The 24,849-nt window shown below is 41.2% G+C and overlaps 1 protein-coding gene across 2 annotated transcripts; it reads left to right on the top strand.

Annotated features, from left to right (window-relative positions):
- Positions 1 to 322: 322 nt before the first annotated feature.
- Positions 323 to 24,366, top strand: LOC148018039 (asparagine--tRNA ligase, cytoplasmic 1-like). 2 transcript variants are annotated; one of them, XM_087661241.1, is made up of 9 exons: positions 325 to 594; positions 825 to 1,081; positions 1,235 to 1,471; positions 1,604 to 2,191; positions 9,165 to 9,350; positions 9,583 to 9,647; positions 23,078 to 23,207; positions 23,533 to 23,591; positions 23,696 to 24,366. In XM_087661241.1, the coding sequence occupies exons 1-9, from the start codon at positions 540 to 542 to the stop codon at positions 23,877 to 23,879; spliced, it is 1,761 nt and encodes a 586-aa protein (XP_087517367.1). In that variant the 5' UTR covers positions 325 to 539; the 3' UTR covers positions 23,880 to 24,366. The 2 variants fall into 2 exon arrangements, with proteins under 2 accessions (XP_087517370.1, XP_087517367.1); XM_087661244.1 differs by lacking the exons at positions 23,078 to 23,207; positions 23,533 to 23,591; positions 23,696 to 24,366 and adding an exon at positions 22,179 to 22,360 and having other exon boundaries at positions 323 to 594.
- Positions 24,367 to 24,849: the final 483 nt, after the last annotated feature.

Here is a 24,849-nt window from a genome sequence, read left to right as displayed (position 1 = left end):
TCATGCTTTTGAGAGGTTTGAAAATTCCCAAAGCTAGAATCAAGTTATTGTATTGTAGAAATAGATGTTCACATGTAAAAACAAACTTTATGCAATGATTTCTTGGGAGCCAAGCAAAGAGGCACAAACCTTTGGGTGCTAATTTACTTGAACAATAAAAACGAACTTGTATGCAATGATTTCTTGAGAGGCAAGCAAAGAGGTTTAGAAGCATGAACCTCTGGGCACGAGTTTATGTAAACAACAAAGACAACTCTAGAAAATAATCCATAAACAAAGACACTAACTGCCTTAAGGTTTTATGTAAACAACAAAGACAACTCTAGAAAATAATCCATAACAAAGACACGAACTGCCTTAAGGTTTGAACAGGAGAAAACTTTTGCAAGCGAGGTGAGGTAGAGAGAGAGCACCGGGCAGGAAGGCCGATAATTTTGCATTGAGAGAGAGAGAGAGAGAGAGAGAGAGAAGGTGCTGCCATTGCAAGGCTGATAACTCAGCGTCCATCTTCTCAGCAGGAAGTACGTTTTGCTGAGTCAATGAATGCTGAACCAGGACAGATCGGACCAATCATTTCTGGAAGCCATGTTTCTTGTAAACTTTCTTACAACATGTGCAAAAATCAGGCCTTGAAACGTTCGTCATGGTTGAATCTGCTTGATGTGCTCATGCTGTAACTTGAATGGCAAGGGCTCGAGCATTGTTGAAGCTGCCATTAAAACTGCGAAAAACTAACGACCTATATTAATCCTCACATTTTTCTAGGTCAGAAACGGCATGCTTGCTTTCATTTTACTGTAGATTAACATTTTCTGGCTTGTTAGGTTGTACAATGGGGGACGATTCTGGAGTATCCTCAGAGTTTCACCAGCTTTCAGTAGACGGGAGTGGACGTGTAGAACAGTCCAAGTACTCCAAAAGAGTTATTATACGGTCGATTTTAGGGCGCAAGGATGGTGGTACTGGCCTGATTGGTCAAAAGATGGTTGTGGGAGGGTGGGTCAAGACTGGACGTGAGCAGGGCAAAGGCAGCTTTGCATTTCTAGAACTAAATGATGGATCATGTCCTGCCAATCTCCAGGTTTGTGGCCTTTCCCCCGCCTTATGCGCTCGCACACGCGTGCACACACAGAGAGAGAGAGAGAGAGAGAGAGAGAGAGAGAGAGAGAGAGAGAGTTTTTACGAAAAAAAAAAAAAGAGAGAGAGAGAGTTATGAAGCTTCTTGGTTTTCCAGGTTCTTGTTGATGCATCGGTAGCTTCTCTAAGCCAACTAACACCAACAGGAACATGTATTCTCGTTGAGGGGGAGTTGAAAAAACCACCTGAAAGGGCAAAACAGATGGTGGAATTCAAAGTGGCCAAGGTCTTGGAGTTGGGACTTTGCAATGCGGCTACGTATCCTATTGCTAAGACTAAGTTTCTCTTGGAGTATTTAAGAGATCACCTACATCTTCGTGCACGCACAAACACGGTGAGGGTGAAACTTATTCATATGCCAGGACTTGCTGGTAAAGTTGCAGGGAGCTAGCAGAGCTTCTTGATCAGCTTATTGGCACTGGGTTTAGCTATGAAACTGCTCTCTTATGCTTCGTCATGTCTGCAGATTTCAGCAATTGCACGGATACGGAATGCTCTTGCTTTTGCTATCCATACATTTTTCCAGCAGAACGGTTTTTTGTATGTCCATACACCTATCATTACAACAAGTGATTGTGAAGGGGCTGGAGAGATGTTTCAAGTCACAACCCTCTTTACTGAGGCAGAGAAGAGGGAAAAGGAGGCTATGGCCAATCCACCACCTTCAGATGCTGAGCTGGAAGCTGCTAAGAATGACGTTGCTTTGAAAGGTGAGGCTGTGAAAGAGCTGAAGAAGACAGGTGAGAAGGATGCTGTTTCGGCTGCAGTCCAGGAGCTCAACAATGCTAAGGATCAATTGGCACTCCTTGAAGAGCGGTGCAAGTTGAAGCCTGGCCTTCCAATGCGGGAGGGGAAAATTGATTATTCTTCTGATTTTTTTGCAAGGCAAGCTTATCTCACTGTGTCAGGCCAACTGCAGGTGGAGACCTATGCTTGTGGTCTTAGCAATGTTTACACATTTGGCCCAACTTTTAGAGCAGAAAACTCTCATACATCTCGCCATTTAGCAGAGTTTTGGATGGTTGAGCCGGAAATTGCTTTTGCGGATATTGAGGTACAACAACCTTAAAAAGCTCAGGTTGATTTGACATTGTCTGTTACATAAATTACCTCTTTTCTATGCTAGGTTTGATTCTTTTGCGGTGAAGCAAAAGGATGGGGTCTACGATTGCAAAGCCTTAGCATGTTTTCTGTTTGGTGTGGGATATTTTCATGCACAATCTTGATGATTTCCAAAATGTTGTTTGCATTATATCAAGGAGCTCATTTCATTGTCAAATGAAAGGAATATTCTACATAAATTCATGTATATAGAAAATAATGCCTTCAAAAAGCGAGTAATTATTTCTGTTAACACATTATTTTCAATTCATTTGAGGCCTGCTTTGATCTTGTGGCAGGTAGGTTACATTGCATTGCATATTGCTCCATTTCTTGGATGCATGGGCATTACCCGGTCCTTAAGGTCTCGTATTTATACTTAGCATATCAGACTTCAGCTCACCATTCTCATTTATTCCCTTTTTTATGAGTTACTAGGCTTTGCTGTTTTCTGATCTCATCAAGCTTGCTTTGGCTGTTCTGCTGCCATTTGTCTTGATTTGCCCTATTGCAGGCTATTGGGCTGAAGGGCCACTTTAAGAAAGTCAGATGTGATACCTTGGCCAAACATGAAGTGAGATTGTTCAAAGTTATGTGAGCAAATATATGGATCACCAGAAATCCAAGCTGTTTAAAGTAGATGCTAGGTTTCCTCAGCCTCTTTTTGTCCCAGATGACCGTGAAGTCATCTTTAGGGTGGGTTGATAGGTTTACGAACATATATATGCTGATTCCATGTAAGATTTGATTATGATATGCTTGATATTCTTTGGCTTTGTATCATGCATGTCCTAATTACCGAGTGTGGCCTTTCCAAGTGGATTGTTTTTGATTGGGATGCCAAGCTTTCAGAACTCTTTGGCAGGTCCACCCTCTTCTATGGATTTGGCATCAAGCTATAGCCTTGCATGTTTAGACTGATTGCTTGATAGAGGTTGTGTGGCTATGTGAACTATAGCTTGAGTTGAGGAGAGTGTCCAACATAGTATTGGACAATCTCAAAGACATTGCAGTAATAGAGTTTGCTAGAATGACTGAGGGCAGGTTACCTATAAATAGGCATGAATAAAGGCAATAAAATAATCAGGTCGACTAGCAAAAAGCTGGCCGATTGCTGCATAGGTGTAATCACTAAATAAAATAATACTAAAATGCTGCGAAGAAATGCGAGCTGCCATGTGGCACCCTACGTGGCATCTCTAGCTTGCCCAATTGCGTGGTTGCTCGAAAGTGCTGGTAATGGCATGTAGATTGCATAGAACTATCTGACCTGATAACTAGGAAATGTGTAACTGTGCCCGAGAGTGCTAATCATACAACAATAACGTGCCAATGCCTGCCTAGTGGATGAATAAATTTCTAACATCCCCTCTCAAATCTTGGACGGGGCATGAGGCCCAAGGATTTGGAGTGCTGTCAATGAATGGTATGAGAAAGAGCCTTTGAAAACAAATTTGCTTAGTTATCCTCCTCCTTGTAGTAAAATACATCAACGGTCTTATCCAAGATTTGCTCTTGAATGAAATGGTACTGTATCTCAATGTGCTTCGACCTAGCATAAAATACGAGATTTCATACCAAAGCAATGCAACTCATTGTTGTAGTGCAGTACAATAGGATTTGTTTGAGGATAGCCAAGCTCTCCTCATAATTGTCGAAGCCACTATCTTGTGTGTGGTAGAAGATGCTGCTTAGTACTTCACCTTTGCCCTAGATGATAGGGCAACAGTGGGCTGCTTTTTGCTACTCAAGGAGATAGTACTTGCACCCAAAGTGAAGCAATATCCTATTGTTGACCTTCAGTGGTTAATATCTCGGGTGTTAATATCTTTGGCCCAATCAAAATTTGTCTAGCCCTGTAGAACCTTCAACCAAGGCTGAATTGCCAGTATTTGTTGGATAATAAATATCTAGGTTGGGGGTCCCTCTTAAGAATTGGAAAGTCCTCACAATAGCTTACCAATGAACGAGCTTGGGTTCACTCATGAACCTTGCAAGCAAACCTATAGGAAAACACAAATCAATCCGAGTGTTAAGAAGCCATATCAATGATCTAATCAATTGCTTGGTAGAATAGATGTCTTCCATGCAGTGTATTCACCGCTCCACATGCTATCCAATGAATAACCTTGCTTTGAAGCTGGGAAACTGGTAATCAAAAGATTTGTTGACATTGCTTGAAGTGTTCAAGCCAAGGGGGCACCTTTTATTTCTTTAAGCTTGTTGAACTTCAACCTTGAGAGAGCGCTTCTGGAAGCATATTAATGGGCTTGCTGTTTCTTGCACTAAAGATATTTCAAATGTTTCTTGTTCACATGGCATGTGTGATTAGGTTGCAGAATGTCTGCTGTGTCGAGAATGCACTCTTCATTGCAGGCTTTTTGAGCAAAAATGGAATGCAATCGACATTGCCGGATAATTTTCAGACAAGCTCATTATAGAACCAAATCTGTCTTGGAAGTGATTTAATTAGATTGCTTACTGGAGGACTGGAATTCGTTCTCAAGAGTGTGGTAAACAAATGACTGGACCCACCCAAGAAGGTGCAAGGAGATCTGAAAGTTTGCAAGGGCAAGAGAAAGCAGGTGAGAGTTCATCTTCATCTTATGAATATGAAAACACCCGAGGTGTAAGGAGATCTTAAGGAGTACAAGGTAACGGCAAGAGAAAAGTGGATGAGAGCTCATCTTCATCTTAGGAATATGAAAACTTTGCTTACTTTTCTGCTTGGTGACATCTATAAGTGCCTCAATGACTGTCACTTAGTGTGTTGTGGTTTGAAATGCCAATGCATGTGATAAGGAATCCTGTAGTCTATTCAGAAAAAAACATTTATGTCAAAATTGATCTCTATTAGGAAACATGTGTGCACGATAATGCTGTTAAGTTCGGTGTGTGCATAGTCAAGAAAGTGTTGCGGATATATCTAAGTCAGCACTTGCAAAAGGTTTACTGTCCCATCAAGGGTACTGATATTGGGCCACCGAAATGGGCATGACATGGATGAGGAAGGACTATAAGTCTATTTTCGGTGAAAAATCAGAGCATTAATAAGTTCTGAGAGCATTGCTATTCAGATTTTACCAATGTCACATGTGATAGGTGATAATATGCTACAATGCAGACATAAACCAGAAGTTAAAAACACTAGTAACTTTTTCTTTGGCATGTGAGAAAGTTTTGATAGTTAGTGAACCTCCTCGGCCCACAGATTAGAAATACGCCATCTGTTTTAAATGTGTCAGGTATGGAGAGTGTGGTTAACTGTCTACAAAGAGCTGAGGTGATCAATGTTGTGGCATATTGGTGCTGCTATCACTCTTGATCAGCCATTTTGAATTTTCTTAGCTGTCAGGATACCAAAAACGTGGTATCCTTCTGTTCAGCTGATGTAGGCCTGCTGTTTACAGGTCTAAACTGGCAGACATTGTTTATCCATTAATTTGGTGATTGTGTGATCAAGTGAAGGCTTTTCTCATTCATCTCCAGCAGACTCATCTTTTTTTACATCAGCCTACTCTTGCTTGTACACTTCGTAATTTTTATTAATCAGCCAACAACTTGGTTATGATATATTGCCTGTAATGTCTCCTTTTTCTTCTTTCCCCCCTCCCCTAACTTTTTTTCCCTTCCCCCCACCTGCCCCCCCCCCCCCCCCCCCCCCCACCGGGCGTCCGTGTAGTAGCCCTCCCCTGTGATCCTTGTGAAGAAGAGAGAGAAGAAGAGGAGAAGAAGAAAAGAGAAGGAAGAAGAGGGAAGAGAGAGAAGAGGGAGAAAAGAAGAGAAGGAGAAGAAAAGAGAAGAAGGAAGAAGAGGGAGAGAGGAGTAGGAGAAGAAGAGGGAGAGAGAGAAGGTGAAGAAAGAGAAGAAGAGGGAGGAGGAGAGGAGAGAAAAAGTGAGGAGTGAGAGAAGAGAGAAGAAGGAGAGAAGAGAGAAGAAGAGGAGAGGGAGAAGAAGAGAAGGAGAGAGAGAAGAGAGAAGAAGAATAGGAGATAGAAAGAGGAGTGAGAAAGAGAAGAGGAGAGAGAGTAGAGAGATAAGAGAAGGAAAAGAGGAAGGAGAGAGAGTAGAGAAATAATAGAGAAGGAAAAGAAGAGGAGAGAGAGAGTAGAGGAAAGGAGAAGAGGAGAGGGAGAGAGAGTAGGAGAATAAGAGAAAAGAAGAAGAAGAGAGAAAGAAATGGTAGAAAAGAAGAGGAAGAGAGAGGGAGAGGGAAAGAAGGAGAGGGAGTGGAAGCTGGTGGGTAGCTGCAGGAAACCACACCCAAACCACCCTCTCAGCAAAGGGCCCATCCAACGGTCTTTTCTTCCGAACCTGTCAATCCGAAACCCATCAATGCTCGGATTGCCCAATCTACGTGAGGCGAATGGCTCCCAAGAAGAAAGTCACGGGAAGCATAGACGCCCAAGCCACTGGTAATGCTGGAGGGCCGAGCGGAACAACCAACGCAGCACACACGAATTAAGCCCAGGTTCCAGCGTTAAAAATTAATCTAGGAATTATTTCTCGTGGAAGGGATGAAAGGATTGATGTCATGCATAGGGTTTTGTTTACTCTAAGAACTAAGTTGCATGCGCGAAATGGCAGAGTTGGAATTCGCACATGATTTTAGGCACAAAATGATAGCTTTTACTCACATAAAATGATAAGGTTATCGCCTTATTTTACATAAAATGATAGCTTTTTAACCAGTTCAGTGCATGAATAGTCATTAATAAATCACGTTACGCAATTATGGTTAAAAGAAACACATGAAATTTTAAATTCTGTTCATAAGCTACATTTACTTCGTTAGGAACTAAACCCTAGGACTTTCATTGACGCAAGTCACATGTGATCCGGTGCGTTAGGAATAAGTATAATTGCCTGCGAATTGTTTTACCGATCTTGCTGTGGATTATGGCAAATGGATACGCTCCTAGCTTAGTTGAAGCTGGTGACCTAACCCTAAATGGATTGTTGACCTAAGTTATGCTTGGTGGTTTGAAAAGATTGTAAAGCCCTTAAGCAAGTGTTTTGATACATCCAGTTAAAATTCTGATTGTGTATGCAATGGGATTGCGATGCCTTGAAGCAAGAGGTTGTGCATTCAATTGTTTGTTAATGAGGTTTTGGATGTTAACCCAAACGGGGTGTGTTTGATGATTGCATGGCCGGGTCGGAGATGACTGATTGCCATGGAAACAAAAGGAATGTTTTCCCTAGTAATTGTTTGTAAGTTGGGTGCTTCAGCTGTGATTGATTCTCTAAAGGAATAATTAAGGAAGGATGGCGCTAGCTACCTCCCGTGAACCGCCAAACCCTAACCAAGGGGGTTATGAATCCGCGCCGAGTATGTGGATCGAATCCGTTGCGAGAGGTCTCTCCATGGAAATTACTTAGCGTAGAAGGACACTTGGGTGCCATAAGGGGCTCTGGCCGTAAATCCCAATGCCTCTAGGCCCTACACAAGTGTTCTGCGTGACTCGAGATGGGATCTCGAGGCCTTGATACTAGTTACAAGGTGGAATCTTGGAAGGATAAACCTTCGGGTCTTATTGTCGGAAGACGGAAGGATTTTTTTGCGGAGGCAGAAAGGAGCACTTAATTCTCCTGTATGGGCAGGAGACACACATTAATCCGAAGACAAGTTAAGGAAGTGTTTGATCTTGTTTTAACCTAGGTGTCTTTGTGTCTGTGGCCTAAATTACATAAAGGAACCTGTGACTAACGGGTTAATTAAGGAAGCTGCTTTTATGTGTCAAGCATAACGTGGTAGGTAATTAGATAACTAAAACAACCCTCAAGGGAAGCCTGGTGGATGTGACCAATGGGTCTATCCTATGGAAGGGTGGTCTCGGTTAGCCAAGAGTTTTACTCAAAGGAGATGTTAACAGGAAATGTTAGGAAAAAGTCGGTCTATGACCTTAGACAATGTTGACTAGGAACCCGGATTTTAGGTTGATCCTAGTGGGAACAGTCGGATTAGTTCCGTTGCGGGCCAGGCTCGAGAGACCCTAGTTGGCAAACCCCGTGTCATTCTTTGGGAGTGCCGGGCGGCGTCTTCTGGATATATCTCTCAATGGACTGCTAAGACGTGTCCCGCGATTTGAGGAGCGGGCACGTTACATTGCCACTCTCCATCTTGTGGGATATATAATGACTGAACATCTTTTGTGGTTGAAGAGTGAAAGGAGAGAGAAGAGTGAAGGGTATAGATAAGATTGACCCAGATGAGATTTTTGCCAACAGCTGAGCACATAAAAGGAACCCACAGTTTGTATAACAAGGACACAGAGAGTGCAGAATAGGAAAAAAGAACTTGAGAGTAACCATGAAAATGACACATAGTACAAAATGGACAGAATGTGCAGAGTAAGACGAGTGAAGTTTACAAGATGGGTTAGGAGTTACTCTACAATTCCATTGGCTAATTGCTGCCAGTTGGACCTAACCAACTTGTGCTGACTTCTTCTATGGCAGTCCTCTGATGTCTGTAATTGCTGCCATCTGTTGATGCCCATGTTTTTTAATGTGGCTCAAGTGCAAACAAAAGGTTTGAAACATGTTGAAGCGAGATTGTTAATTTGAGAGATGGCTGGAACTCAATTTGTGCTTTTTGATAACCTGAGGATTTCTCACACATTGTGATTTGACTAGTGCTGGCTACTTTAGGATTGATTTCCCCATCTTGTGTTTCGTTTGCTTTTAAACACTTGAACTGATGTGAAATCTTTCTTCTTGCTCACTAACATATGCTTTTCAAGTACATCGAAAAATATGGGCAAAGTATGCTGGCTGATCTGTTTCAATTTGTGTTATAAGAGCACTCCTCGGAAAGCCTCATGTCTCCTAACTTTTAATCTCTTCACACAAGGGTTTTGTTTTGCTTTGATAGTCAGTTTCGTGTCGATTTGATTTTTGATGGATATTTTTCTGGGTTACAGGATGACATGAACTGTGCGGAGGATTGTGTCAGGTTTTTGTGCAAATGGCTGCTTGACCATTGTCTAGATGATATGGAGCTAATAACTAAGCTGCACGATGATACAGCACTTGATCGACTTCGACTTGTTTCAACCACACCATTTGCACGAATTACATACACTGAAGCGATTGCCATCCTGGAAAAGGTGCAACATTTCTGGCTTATTTTAAGTTTTGTTTTCTGCCAAGAGTTTATAAGGTCAGTAAAACAGATTCTGGGGTAGGAAGGCATCCATGATAGGTTCAAGAACATGAGTCCAACCTAGGTTCTTGTTGTATCTGGATTTAATGTATTACTTTGAGACTTATTATGATTATCTACTTAGTGACACTAACATTTATGGAAAGTGATACAACTTTAGCATTGCTTGCTGATAGGTGACGGATAAGAAGTTTGACAATGAAGTTAAATGGGGGATGGATTTAGCATCCGAGCATGAGAGGTATTTCAATTCAATCCTTTCAGTGAGACCTTTTTGCTTGTTGAATTCTGCGATTCAATTACTTAAACGTGTGTTGTAGTCTCTGAACACAAATTCTTGTCAATATCATAGGCCTCAATAGCTTGCTAATAAGTGTGTTGTAGTCTCTGAACACAAATTCTTGTCAATATCGTAGGCCTCAATAGCTTGCAAGGAGGAGGAATCTAATGTGCAAACTTAATGATTATCTAGTAAAATCTACCACTGTATGGATGTTTATTGAGAGCAACTGCTCTATAAGACTCGTTTTAGCAGCTGCAATGAGTGCACAACTGTCTTTCTTATCAAGTATGGATGAACTGATAACTAGTTAACTTCTCAAGCAAATCCATAATAAAGCTTAGCACATTTGGATGAATTTGGAACCCACCTTGTCTATACATACATGGGCAGATTCATGTTTGGTTGTATTGCAGTTTTTGGTGTGCTTAGTGGTTGATTTTAGGATTTGTGACTGGGTTCTTTTCCTGTATTGTAACCTGGACATGGCCGTAGAAGGTTTCTCTGTGTCCAAGCTCAGTTTGGATCAGCCTTGACATCAAAGTGGAGTTATGGTGATTGAGATGCTGACCAGCTGTGATGTCATCCTTAACCTCTATTGCTGTCGACCCTCTCTGTCAGTGTGCAAGTGGAAGCAACAATGCAGTAAGAAGAAAGAAAGAAAGAAAGCTCTATTAACGTCCTTTGGAGGCCAAAATTTACCCATAGGACAGATCAAATGATCTGCAACAGCAGTGATGATGACCATGATCAGAGTGGCATGGAGGATGATTACACATGATGATGGTAGCAGTGAGGAGCCTAAATTGGTGGCAGCACCCTGAACTAGCCAACCTGCATTTAATGCTGGTTGGACCAATAAAAAACAGCTGACAGCCTGAAATGAGGGCCGACCTGGCCAGAAAATGTGGAAATTGCCCATCAAAATACCACTGCCATAAGTGCAGCAAATTGGCAGGTTGGGGCAGCCAAATTGACTGTAGAAAGGTGCCAATGTCTACACCTAATATGCTGAGGATGGATACTGCTGCAAAGGACTGAGAGAGCTCCAAACGTCCTCTTCTGACTTAGACTGAGGCTCACAACTAGGACACAAAGAATGATAGAAAATGACAACTGCTAAAACTCTTCAGAAACTTGGATATGGTTGAAGGCTAAGGGAGTGGAGAGGATGGAACACCAAAGGGAACAGCTCACAGAATTGCACTCTGAACTCAGCATGAGAAACTGAACACAAAACTCAGAGAATAGATGTTTCAAACTACAGGGGTGAGATAATTTCAGAAAGCTTCAGATATGAAGACCGTATATTGCTAGTGAATTGCACTCTGATTGCATTCTGCTGAATGAAGATACAGTGGGGGTATTTATAGGCTCTGGGGTAAAGTGAGATTCATCCGCGTGAAGGGGTAAGGAAGCATCTCAGTAGTGCTTGCTGATGGAAGCACATTTGTGCCTTTTGGCGGGAAATGGAAAAGGTAGTGTACTAACATGATTGTGGGGAATGTTGTACAAAGTCTTTACAAGTGTCAGGGGGGTTGTCTGGACAAAAGTGTTAGCAGATATTAGTCAGCTCATGGTGTGAGTCTGTGTGCAGAGGCTGGGCATTTTATGTAGCATTTTATGCAGTATTTTATGGCACATTTTTGTGGCCATTTATGATGTATTTTTAGCATTTGTTGCTGGCCGACCTGCATTTTATGCTCCCCACTTTTGTGGCTATTTATAGGGCTCCTCCTCCACAGTCTTTGGTGCTTCAGCCATCAGTGGAGATCCTTCTGGGAGAGAGGAGCCGGTGCTGAGGAGCCCACGCAGCCAGTGACTCACCGTTGTATGCTGCTGTCTCGTGTTCGATATGGATTCCATTTCCCAAGCATACATCTGAGTTCTCATCTGTCTATTGTGTTCATTCTTTCTTTCTTTCTTCTGTCTTGTGTTTCAGCATTTATTTCAGCATATTCTTTACGCTTCCATTGCTGCACCACTTCTGACATGGTATCAGTTTTCAGGGTGCAACCTATTTGTGCTGTGTTTTCTTGCTGATTTCAGGATTTACACCCTTCTTGCTGATCAGCCAGCTGTCTTTCCTGCTGGCGACTGCTGATTTGCTGCTGGCGACAGTGTTTCAGCATTTGCGTTTTGCGTTTTTCTAGACAGATTTGCGTTTATTGCTGTTCCACTCTTTGCTGCCCGTGTTTCCTTCATCAAACTGCTGGCAACAGTCTTTAGCCCCTGTTTATTCAGTTTGCAGCCTGCGTTTTGCTGTTTACAGCATTATTTTTGCCTGTTTTTCTGATTATTCAGGCCGTTTTTGCTGTTTTTGGCAGTTTTTGACTGATTTTTTTCACTTTGTGCAGTAGCTTTTGGCTTATTTTGGTCAGCCTTTGGGTTATATTGCATGTGAACTCACTATTTTTGGTGTTTTTGGTTGCGTTTTGGCTGTGCTCACTCTCCAAACGACCTTCTTTTATTCTACTTCTCTTTTCTACCTCCTCCAGATGGCCCCTCTGTGCACCTCAAGTGAAGATAAGTTACATGGACCTGATTATCTCACATGGAGTGCTGTCATGAAAGCTTGGTTTATGCAGAAGCGGCTATGGTACATCGTCTGTGGAGCTCTTGCTCGACCTCTCCGTCCTTTTCCTCTTCCTGAAGACTTTGATGAGGACAACCATGAGGAAGCGGTGCTCACGTGGGACTCGGACGATGCCCGTGCTTACTCGGCGTTGCTTCGGTGTATTTCTAAAGTGGCCTTACCGGCGGTTACCTCCTGTAGGACATCTCCTGAAGTATGGCAGAAGTTGCAGCAGATGTACAGGACCAGCTTCGGCACATGCAAACTGCTCTTTCCGAGGTGCATCTTGTCAGGACGGTCCTCTACAAGCTCCCCCCGGAGTTTGATGGAGTGGCCAATGCTTTGCGGGCACAGACATCATCGACTCCTGTCAGTTTTACACATATGACCTCGATGCTTCTTGAGCATGAGGCATCCTTCAGATTACAGGGGCGGCTTCCGGCACATTATGGAGGTGAGGCTTATGTAGCTTCAGAGAGGGGTGACGGGAAGAAGAAGTCGAAGGCCCAGTGTTACCACTGTGGCAAGAAGGGACATTTGCGGAAGGACTGCAAGAAGTTAGCGGCTTCCAGGAAGAAGGAGCAAAAGACGAAGCGAGATGCTGACTCTACCGATGAGTCCTCTCCTTCATCAGACTCCGACTCCGATCCTCCGACCAAGGAGAAGTCCAAGGCGCGGAAGGGATCCTCTTCTTCGGATTGCGGGAAGGGCTTGGTGGCCCCTTCCTCGGGTGCTTTCTAGTGGTGGTGATGCGGTCATCCCTCACGACTTCTCTGTGCCAGAGAGGGAGTGTGAGCGGGTGTTGGTGGGGCTGCAGTGCCTCATCTATATTTTGATACAGGTGCACAGGTTCCAGAGAGGGACGTCCCTGACGCATCGACGGTATCTGGCAGTGAAATCCTAGAGACTGGATTTCTGGGTTCATGATGAGCTGTTCTTCTTGACAGAGAGCGAGAGGCTTTCGTCTGGCGCTCCCATGAGGGGACACTTTGGTGGTTTGGCCAAAGGCGGGAACTCCATGGTCACATGTTCAGAGACATGTTTGGCAGATTGGCTTTGTATGTCCTGCGTGACATAGGTGACATTACATAGAGAGCTGCTATGAGTCTTCTCTATTTTCAGGTGTTGTTGGTATGATCGACATCGACATCAGATACTCTCCGAGGCATCTTGGTGGTGGGCTGGCCACTCACCGCTTGGACATCCATGGTCCTTCCGGTGTTTCTTTGTTGTGTAGTTTATGATTCTCCATCATTGTACTATTTCATTGTATCCGATCACACATGATCTGAGAGAGGGTGTTAGCAGATATTAGTCAGCTCATGGTGTGAGTCTGTGTGCAGAGGCTGGGCATTTTATGTAGCATTTTATGCAGTATTTTATGGCACATTTTTGTGGCCATTTATGAAGTATTTTTAGCATTTGTTGCTGGCCGACCTGCATTTTATGCTCCCCACTTTTGTGGCTATTTATAGGGCTCCTCCTCCACAGTCTTTGGTGCTTCAGCCATCAGTGGAGATCCTTCTGGGAGAGAGGAGCCGGTGCTGAGGAGCCCATGCAGCCAGTGACTCACCGTTGTATGTTGCTGTCTCGTGTTCGATATGGATTCCATTTCCCGAGCATACATCTGAGTTCTCATTTGTCTACTGTGTTCATTCATTCATTCTTTCTTCTGTCTTGTGTTTCAGCAATTATTTCAGCATATTCTTTACGCTTCCATTGCTGCACCACTTCTGACAAAAAGGTCCGCAACAGTATTTTGGATGCCAGAAACATGTTGGAATGTTACATCAAGGGCATCAAAGAAAAGGGACCACCTCAAAAGGCGTTTATTCCCGATCTCATTGGGGGCCTTCTTTGTCAGATAGCTTGGCACATGTTTGAGGTCTATCCGAATGGTGAAAGGGACAAACTCAATAAAAAATCTAAAAGATTTGATAGCTTTGATCTTGGCTAGTATCTCTCGTTGGTAGGAGGAATAAATTTTTTGAGTATTGGTAAAGTTTCCTGAGGCATATCTGCAGGGGTAAAGAGTGGAAGAATCTTCTTCACATAAACAGGTTTCCCAGTCAGAATCAAAGACATCGGTGTAAAAGGATTAGTGGCAAACCAATAGGAAGACGAAGTGGAGGAAGATGCTTAATAAGATTTTTTATATTTTGGATAGCCAGTGTGTGGATTGGTTTCCAATGAAAATGATCTTTTCTGAGTATAGGATAAAGGTCTTTGGAGTAGGTGGCGATATTACGTGTAGAAGAGTTTATCCAATTTAAACACCCTAAAAATTGTTGTAGTTGTTTCATAGTGGTAAAAGTATCGGGCATATCAAGGATTTTAGTGAGAACAAGGTCTGTAGGGTGAATGTGCCTTGGTGGATTCCAAACCCAAAAATTCAACAGTGGTTTGGAACATCACAGATTTAGCAGGAGATAAGACTATGCCAGCATCTTCAACTGCCTTGGCAAATTGAGTAAGATACTCAATATGCTCTGCAACTATCTCTGAGAAGACAAGGATGTCATCTATATACAGTAAACATACTGGGCAAAAATAGAATCTGTCCATTCTTGAAATTTGGTAGGAGCAGTCTTTATGCCAAAAGCTAGAACAATCCATTGATAATGTCCTTGAGGGACATAGAAAGTAGTCTTGTAGCGGTCTTCAGGCTTGAGTGGAAGTTGCCAAAAACTTGATTTAAGGTCAAATTTGCTGAAGATGTTTACTTTTTTAAGTCTCTTGAGTAGCAAGTCTTTTAGGGGGATAGGATGTCCATGGCCAATTAAATATTTATTTAGGGGTTTATAATTTATGACCATTCTTTTCTTACCTCTTTTTCGCTCTGAATGTTTATTTACATAAAAAGCTTGATAAGCCCATGGAGAATTTGTGGGCTCGATAAGACCTTTGTTAAGAAGAGTTTGAATCTCTTCTTTGCATAGGATAAAGTCTTTATCCTTCATACCAGAGTGAACAACTTTTGCATATTGACTTTTGCAGCATTAGTTTGTGCTTTTCCTTTTTCGAGACATTTGTTTGCTAAATGAGAGGAACTACCACAGATGTAGCATTTGAGTTTCTTTTTATGATCTTTGTCATAATCTCTTGACTTGTCAGATTTGTGATGTGATTTTCCATGCCTGTGGTGATGTGAATGTCTGGAATGTCTAGAGGACTTGTGAGTGTAGTCCTGTTTGTTGCAATCAGACTTAAAGTTTTTGTAGTGACGGTTGGAAGAATGGCGATGTCTATGTCCATTGTAGCCATTTTTGCTGGCAGATTCACAGTTACAATTTTTACATCCAAAGTCGGCCTCAAATTTTGAAGCGGTTTTGCATATAGATTGGGGAAACTTCTGGTTTAGTTAAGTCATCTTTTGATGATGATAGACTTCCTTTATAGTCTGTTCAATAGTCTGTATGATTTGTCCTACACTGTTAGTGAAGTCTCTGTTTTCATTCTTTATTCTTTGTTTGCAGTAAAAAGGAATTGGCACCGAGAAAGAGCATATTAGATGTTCGTTCATTGAGTTGTCATGAGCACCAAGACCTTCATAAAGCAAATTCCTCATGTAAATGAGATATTCTTTATATAATCTTGGGTCACATAGCTTGGACTTGAAAAATGCTTCTCGTGCTTCAAGTACATCATTCAACTTGTTTCCAACTAACTCACCAAGAAGAAGTTCAAAGAATAGTTGGACTGGATCTGCATGTTGCATGATAGCCATTTTAACTTGGGGGTGTATAGATACCCACCATTGTTTGAGGCCATCGACAAGTCCATGTGTCATGGCATTCAAAATGTCAATTCTATTTGTTTGTGGTTTTTCTACTATTTTTTGTCCGACTTATGCATACATCATGTATATGAGGAGTTTGATTTCCTTAGGGGATTTTCTGTCTATAGACCAGATGGGAAATAAACTCACCTTTTCTGGCACACCAATCTTCTTGTAGAAATTATTATAAGAGGGTTTTGTTGAAGAAGTAGAAGTAGCATTTACAGAAACAGTAGAAATATTGACAGGGTACTTTTTTAAAGATGTTTTACTTACATGATGAGCATTTAGTTGAGTTCCGAGGACTGAAGTTGGAGAAGTCTATGATCTATGTGGATTTATGGGAACAAAGTCTTCATTGATCACACTATCACCATTTTCATTCGAAGAGAAAAGTGTATAAGCAGCCTGTCTCTGAAAGGCAGCTTGGTCTCTAAAGTACCATGCTGGGAGCTCATTTGGAGGAATATGAGGGGGGTGTTGCTCAATACTCTCACCCATGATTCTTAAGTCAATACGGGCTTCGACATGGCATGTGAGATCATCTTTTTGTCTGTTGTTTGGGTCAATGCACAAGGGCATTTGATTCAAAACTTTATTTGCTTCTTATTGCCTTTTGATTCGGCTGAGATCATAATCATCAATGATATCAAAAGTAGCATGATAGTTCTTATCTGGTCAATCTGGGAACATAAACTCAAGATATTTTGCTAATTCTTCAACAATATGGCCAAGTTGAAGGGGTTTCTAAAATAAATTGGAACTGGAAGGGGATTTATCCTGTACGTCAGTCATCATAGGGCAGTAAATATGCTATATTTCTTGTAGTAGATCATCAGCATGCACTTCATGAGAAATATCAAGATCTTCATAGTAGTAGAGGACTTTTTCTGGGACTGGAGGCGTTTTTACAGTGCCCGAGGTACCTTCACCTGTAGGGATAATCATTTTCCATTTTCCTTTGCAATCAGAAACTTGATGAACATGGAGAAATAAAATGGGAACTCCATCCTTTTTGCAATCTTTTGTTGGAGAAAGTAGTCCAATCCGTAACAGTAGTTGTAGTTGGCACGAGTGAAGAGACTATGCTTACAGGCAATATTGGAGGCTTAGATGTGGAAGATTTTACCAATTGTTGACATAGGACAAGGATTTGATCAGAAAGTTGTTGTAGAGAATCCATTTTTTCAATCAAGCCAGTAAGAGCCAAGTGTGTCCAGTTGACAGCCTGTAGTTTAGCAGTCCAAGAAGTAGTATCTTGGGGTCTCAAGTGGGGAGCAGCTTTATATTGATTGCTTTCTTCAGTGCTTTGCATCTACATGCTGTTGTAGCAGGGTAGCGACTGCACTTGACTGATTTTCAGTCATTCTTCGCGACAAAACTCTGAATTTTCTCGCTCTACAGCTTTCCCTCTCATCTCCCAGCTATTTCATAGCCTTGCTCAGAAGATCTCAGCATTTGGACCCTTGAAGGCTGAGAAATCGCAAATTTCTTTGTTGTAAGCCCTAATTTACAGCAAAAATTAGGGTTTAGCAACAGCCTTGAGAAGCGTGCCAAAAATTGGAAGCTCCAAGACTTGGATTCAACAAGATTGAAGGTGAATTTCAACTGAATTCAGGTGAAGGACCAGCCAGCCATTGAATTTGGGGCATTTTCATTGTCTATGAAGTGGGTGAAGGCCAATTGAGTGTTTGAATCAAGGGGCAAAATAGATTGAAGACTTGCAAGTCACTTTGGATAGCAAGGGGAGTTGCAATACCGAAAGGGATTGGGAGAATCCCATTGTAAGTTAACTTTTTCTTCAATAAAGCTAAAGAAATACCGAAAGAGGTGCCAATTTTGGGGCCAATCGGGTGTGCATTGTCCAAGATCAGCAGATAAATTTGTATTTTCAAATTTGCATTTATTGTTTGTTGCTGTAATTAAGTTGTAATCAGGGATTTACCACCCTATCCAAGGAGGAAGGCTGGTTTCAGGTGTTGCTCAATACTCTCACCCATCATTTTGGAGTCAATATGGGCTTCGACATGGCATGTGAGATCATCTTTGTGTCTGTTGTTTGGGTCAATGTACAAAGGCATTTGATCGAAAACTTTATTTGCTCCTTGTTGTAAACTCGAGATATTCTGCTATTTCTTCAATAATATGGCCAGGTTGAAGGGGTTTCTGAAATAAATTGGAATTGGAAGGAGATTTATCATGTACATCAATCATCGTAGGGGAGTAAATATGCTATATTTCTTGTAGTAGATCATCAATATACTCTTCATCAGAAATATCAAGATCTTTATAGTAGTAGAGAACTTTTTCTGAGACTGGAGGTGTTTTTACAGTGCCTGAGGTACCTTCACCTGTAGGGATAATCATTTTCCATTTTCCTTTGCAATCAGAAACTTGATGAATATTTAAGGTTCCTGACGATGGAGAAACAAAATGGGAACTCCATCCTTTTTGCAATCTTTTGTTGGAGAAAGTAGTCCAATCCGTAACAGCAGTTGTAGTTGGCACGAGTGAAGAGACTATGCTTATAGGTAATATTGGAGGCTTAGATGTGGAAGATTTTACCAATTGTTGACATAGGACAAGGATTTGATCAAAAAGTTGTTGTAGAGAATCCATTTTTTCAATCAAGCCAGTAAGAGCCAAGTGTGTCCATTTGACAGCCTATAGTTTAGCAATCCAAGAACTAGTATCTTGGGGCCTCAAGTAAGGAGCTGCTTTATATTGATTGTTTTCATATTCAAATTCCTAGTCAACATTGAGAACCGAAGAAGAAAAAGAAGAACAAGAATAAGCCTTTTTAATTAATTTTTTACAATGCTGACAAACACCATGTATAATTTGGTCATGAGAACAGGGTCGTGTGTGGAACTTTAGTACATTAGCCTTTTGGAAAGGAGAAACCTTCAGCTGTGGTTGTGGCTGTAGTGAGAGTCAGGGAACCATTGAATCAGCAACACGAGGTTTAGGAGCTTGGTGTTGGGGCAGAAATAGTGTCTTGCCTCTAATGTTATGTACTTTGATGACCTTGGGAGGCACGAGTTCTTTCTTTTTCAAGAAAGCTATATTCTGCTGTTAATGGGTCTTCTTTTCCCCTTGGCTGCCTCAGAAGGTCCTCCAATGGCTGCAAATCAGACCAGCAGCCTCCCCTCCCTCTCTCTTGCAGTCTGAATTCATTGAAATGCCTCTCTCCAGCCTGTAAAGACGTTTTTCAGTCTTGCATGGGCATTTTTCACAAGTGGAAGCCTTCCCAAATGGTTTTTCCAGTATTTTTCATAATTAAATATTAATTTTCAGCCTAAAAATATTGAAAATTAATCTAATAATTATTTTGATGCCCTGAAAAATAATTTGATTGGCCAATAATTAAATTGGCTAGGCGACTTCCATTCCCGAGTGTCTTTGCGTCATCTTTGACCATCAGATTGGCGTTAGGTACTATTAAACGCCACTTCTCTAGTGTAACCAACTCACCCTTGATGGCCAAATGAATGACCTAGGCTAACAACTAGCACCAGATACCACCAAGTATTTGTGTGACATAACTTACAGCAACTTTTGGCTTTGATATCTTGTGATTTCTTCGGGTCCCGAGCTCGTAAATTTACTTTAATCCCATGCACCTCACAAGTGCATCATTTACTTAATCATGTGATTAAAAATTAATCCACATGTTAATTGAGGTTTTAAAAATACATGTCCTCATGACAACATCCCCCTCGTATTCCTCCAAATGAGCTCCTAGCATGGTACTTTAGAGACCAAGCTGCCTTTTAGAGGCAGGTTGCTTATACACTTTCTTCTTCGAATGAAGATGGTGATAGTGTGATCGATGAAGACTTTGTTCCCATAAATCCACATAGATCATAGATTTCTCCAACTTCAGTCCTCTGAACTCAACTAAATGCTCATCATGTAAGTAAAACATCTTTAAAAAAGTATCCTGTCAATATTTCTACTGTTCTTGTACATGCTACTCCTACTTCTTCAACAAAACTCTCTTATAATTATTTCTATAAGAAGATTTGTGTGCCAGAAAAGGTGGGTTTATTCCCCATTTGGTCTATAGACGGAAAATCTCCTAAGAAAATCAAACTCCCCATATACCTGATGTAGTCGGACAGAAAATAGTAGATAAACCACAAACAAATAGAATTGACATTTTGAATGCAATGACACATGGATTTGTCGGTGGCCTCAAACAATGGTAGGTATCTATACACCCCCAAGTTAAAATGGCTATCGTGCAACATGTAGATCTAGTCTAACTATTCTAACATCTAGTATGTTGTTTCCCGGAGCCAATTCCTTTTTACTGCAAACAAAGAATGAAGAATGAAAATGGAGACTTCACTGACAATGTAGGACAGATCATACAAACTATTGAACATACTATAAAGGAAGTCTGTCATCATCAAAAGATGACTCAACTAAATCAGAAGTTTCCCCAGTTTATATGCAAAACCGCTTCAAAATTTGAGACCGACTTTGGATGTAAAAATTGTAACTGTGAATCTACCAGCAAAAATGGCTACAATGGACATAGATATCGCCATTCTTCCAACCGTCACCACAAAAAATTCAAGTCTTATTTCAACAAACATGACTACAGTCACAAGTCCTCTAGACATTCCATGCATTCACATCGCCACAGGCATGGAAAATCACATCACAAATCTGACAAGTCAAGAGATTATGACAAAGATCATAAGAAGAAACTCAAATGCTACATCTGTGGTAGTTCCTCTCATTTAGCAAACAAATGTCCCAAAAAAGGAAAAGCACAAACTAATGCTGCAAAAGTCAATATGCATCATTACAACTCTTCTTCTTCTGATGAATACTCTGACTATTCTGACACTAACAGCTATTCTTCTGATAGCAAAGACAGTTCCATTGACTCCAGAAATAGCAATACCAACTCAAATACAAGTGATTCTGCACACTCTGAATCCAATACAATGTTAGATTCCACTAAAGATTCTGAGGATGACATTATTCATCCCGACAACTTTGAACCTGTGAATGCACATGCAGTGCATGATCTGAGGGTAGTAGAAGAACTGATGTGGATGTCATTTGTCAAAGATTGAGATCTAGCCAAGGAGTATGATTCTCTCTCTAGAAGACAGCCCAAAGAAGCTGGTGGCCTCAGGATGGCATAGGAATGGAGAGGCTTTTGAGGGGTTACTCAAAAGACCGTATCTGGTTGGGAATGGATGAGCTAATCATTGGCCTGAGTCCCGATCAAATGATGGTAGTGAGGAGCCATCCATCCTCTTGCAAAGGATAGATGTCCTTGCTGCAAAAAGAGTGACTGATCTCTCCAAAACACCATTTAAATTTCTAGTTTCTTCTTGCATTTGCATGTGTACACACTACAGTGTTGGTTGATTATATGAATGTCCAAAGATGGATGGCTTTGCACAGTGTAAACTCAATCATAATCATTATCATCTTCTTTATGAAAGACTTTTATTCTCATTTGGCCATTTGGCTGTACGACCCAACTAGCTTTCTATGCCACGCTTGCTGCCAAAAAGCCCTATTGACCTCTCCAAAACCTGGTTTAAATTTGTAGAAGATTCTTCTTGCTTCCTGACGTGCGCCCTCTGTTTTTCTTTGTCATACTCCGTACGCAAGCGTGGATTCACACAAACAACATGCTTGTTAACACTCAAAGATGGAATCACAAAAAAGTGCATAGTCATGAGACCAAAACTGCATTCAAGCAAAGAATCTCCTAAAAGCGGTAGAAATGGTCTCGAATAACCAAAACTTTTCCCCAAACTTGTGAGAGGGGAAGCACAATCTTAAGTAATCCCATGCCATATCCAGGAGGATGAATAGGGGCAATCTTCCTCTCAGGAAGGAGAGCACTGAATAGTAGAACACCATGCTTTGGCACAATAAGAATCGTGATTTAAGGGGCATACGACCTTTGAATTGTTCACTATTAAAGGATTATTAAATGATCGATGGTTCAAGGAGAAGGAATAATTGTCAATTAACCAAATCGTGTGGACAGAACTTATATAGATGGAGGTCTATTACTGGTGAAGCTTTTGAGTCACCAAACTTAAGGCATGTATTGGATTGTGATGCATTAATGCCTACTTTTACTCATTAAATCTTGCAGGGAGAAACCTCTATTGGCAAAAATGAAGCAGAAACCACCTCCTTGCATGAAGAGAATCAGTGTAGAAGTTTGCCCATGGCGATGTTGGCAGTAGCTGAACTTTGAAATTGTCCCCCAGCTCCTAAGCTCTTGACAGATTTGCATGGTGAAATAATAGGTTGGAAACAGATGTACTTGGCAAAAACTGTTTTGCCCTGCTGATGTATTCTACCAGCCTTTCACTAGTGATATTGAGGTTGTTGTACAGCTTTCAGCTTTTGTTTCCCACCAAATTTTTTAGTTTAGTTAAAAAATAGGGTCTAAATAACATTGAGTTTAAGAAGTGACTGAACTCAAGAAGTGACTACAAATCTGGAATCTTAGGGCTGTGATAGCTTCTATTGAGATCGAGATCTTAAAATTTTCTCAATGTGAAAAATGCCTTTTGGACTTGGGCAGAGTTTTTGGTCCACAGCTAGCACACATCAGATATGTTGTGACATGGAACTCAGATTTAGGACCATCAATCATATTGTGTGTCTGAGAGTATGAAGTCGACAAACAAGCATCAAAATATTAAGATGCCTGTCTAGTACTGTTGTATGCAAGGAAATGCTTTTTTGCTTGCTTTCTTGTTAAAGATATATTTTGTCAAAGGAAACACATTTTTTCTTTCCAAGCCTAGTGGGTGTGGTTACATATTGTATGGGGTTCATGTCTAGGAGGGTGTGTGACTGATATTGCCCTGAAAAGCAGGCACAAATTAAATCTATGTGGAACTTTACGTGCCAAGACTAGAGCTTTTGGATACTAATTTAATTTCCATGGTATTTCGGCACCTACAGCTAACTGTGTAGGCTTTGCCTGCAAATTTTTTTTTGCCTTTGTGAAATGCTACTAAAAGCTCTTTCTTTTTGCAGATATTTGACAGAGGAGGTTTACAGAAAGCCTGTTATAGTGTACAATTATCCAAAGGACATAAAGGCATTTTATATGCGTGTCAATGATGATGGTCGAACTGTAGCAGCAATGGATGTGCTTGTGCCTAAGGTCTGTCATCTGGGCTTGGGAAGTTCTTGGGGCCACCTGGGAGGGGGGAAAAAAGAAATAGAGGGGTGTGTGTGTGTGTTATGAAGAATATGTATTTGTGATCCCACACACTACAGCAATTCAGAAATCAACAAAGAAAGCTCTGTGTGCGTGCGTGCGTGCTATGAAGAATGATGCATTGTGATCCCACACACTACAGCAATTCAGAAATCAACAAAGAAAGCTGGATGTAAAAAGTGCATTCATAAGTTTTGTTTTAGAAAACATTATTGTTAACAGCATGATATATTGTAAGGCTGGTTAATTATGTTAGCAACATTTTCAGGTGGGAGAATTGGTTGGTGGAAGTCAGAGAGAAGAAAGACTGGATGTGCTGAAGAAAAGGTATGCTTTCATTAACATGCGTGAAGCAAGCATGTGTGTCTTTGTGCATAGTGCTGCATGTAGTATGTCTATATGGTCGCTTAAATATGTGGCACTATTTGCAGGTTGTCAGAATTGGGACTCCCCAAAGAGCCTTATGATTGGTATCTTGATCTACGCACATATGGTACTGTAAAGCATGCTGGGTTTGGGCTTGGATTTGAGCGAATGATTCTCTTTGCAACAGGAATTGAAAATATCAAAGATTGTATTCCTTTTCCAAGATATCCTGGCAAAGCTGAGTTTTAGAAGTACATGGAAGTAACCATCTGTGTGCAGCAGCTCTGACCTTGGATATGGACTTGTTCTAAGAGATCTAGAAGGCTCAATTGTAGCCATGGTAGTTCAGGGCTTACCCCAATTTAGCTTCAGTATCCATATGAAACAACTGATTCTTGAGTTAATTACCTTGAGCCCTATACAATGTACATGAACAAGTTGTTCTGGATTATGTATCATAGAATCTCTTCATCGCTTGCCCAACCTTACAGCTTTGACTGACTTGGACGTAAGTTCTGACTTGGAGTAACCATGATAGTATGTTCACCTTGTCCTCCCGAGTGTTCCTAGAGCTTTAAGACTGGGCAAGATCTTGAGAATTGTAAACAAAATTGAGCGATTCAATTTGGTATCCTCAATACTGTGATTAAATAGTATAGTATTGTATATGATATGCCCTCATTATCAATGAATAAGGTATCGCGTTGCACAAGGATTTTGCACTTGGTCAGATATAATTTTATTGTGAATTGATGAAGTGTGGTTGGTTTCATAGGTTTTGCAATGTAAAATGAGAACCTTGATTTATGGGCCTCTGAGAAAAAGTCCGTGTTGGTTGTTTTGGGCTTTTTGGGTGTGTTCTCCTCACTTCATGCCTTTTGAGTTACATTAAAAGTGGGCCAAGCTTTTGAAGCAAGTTGCTTGAAAGGAAAGGCTTGTGGTGGCAATAGTCATTTTTGTAATAGAAGGCAGTTAACCAAGTGAAGGAAAAGGAGGATCACATTGATGGCATTGTAGCTGGATGTCTTCAATCATCTCTGTGACGAGGAGCGTACATTGGCATCATCATTATCCACATTCAAGCTCGTCAACAATCCAGCTACAATGCATAGCCTCTAACCAGGTATCCTTCCCACAAGCTGCCATATCACTCAATAACTACTCCATTTTACTTCTGTGATTTTTCATGATACAATGCATGGCCTCTAACCAGGTATCC

This window comes from Lygodium microphyllum, chromosome 21, assembly GCF_053477565.2.
Source record: "Lygodium microphyllum isolate KBCC chromosome 21, Lygodium_microphyllum_v1.1.10, whole genome shotgun sequence".
NCBI classification, from domain to species: domain Eukaryota; kingdom Viridiplantae; phylum Streptophyta; class Polypodiopsida; order Schizaeales; family Lygodiaceae; genus Lygodium; species Lygodium microphyllum.
This window is presented reverse-complemented; position numbering and strand designations above follow the sequence as displayed.

What these genes read in the sequence shown, in the direction of transcription:
- LOC148018039 (XM_087661241.1), top strand. Translation starts at nt 540, where the DNA reads ATGAATGCTGAACCAGGACAGATCGGACCAATCATTTCTGGAAGCCAT. An exon ending in TTCTGGAAGCCATGTTTCTT is followed by an intron (nt 595 to 824) that starts GTAAACTTTCTT and finishes CTGGCTTGTTAG; the next exon opens with GTTGTACAATGGGGGACGAT. An exon ending in CTGGATGTGCTGAAGAAAAG is followed by an intron (nt 23,592 to 23,695) that starts GTATGCTTTCAT and finishes CACTATTTGCAG; the next exon opens with GTTGTCAGAATTGGGACTCC.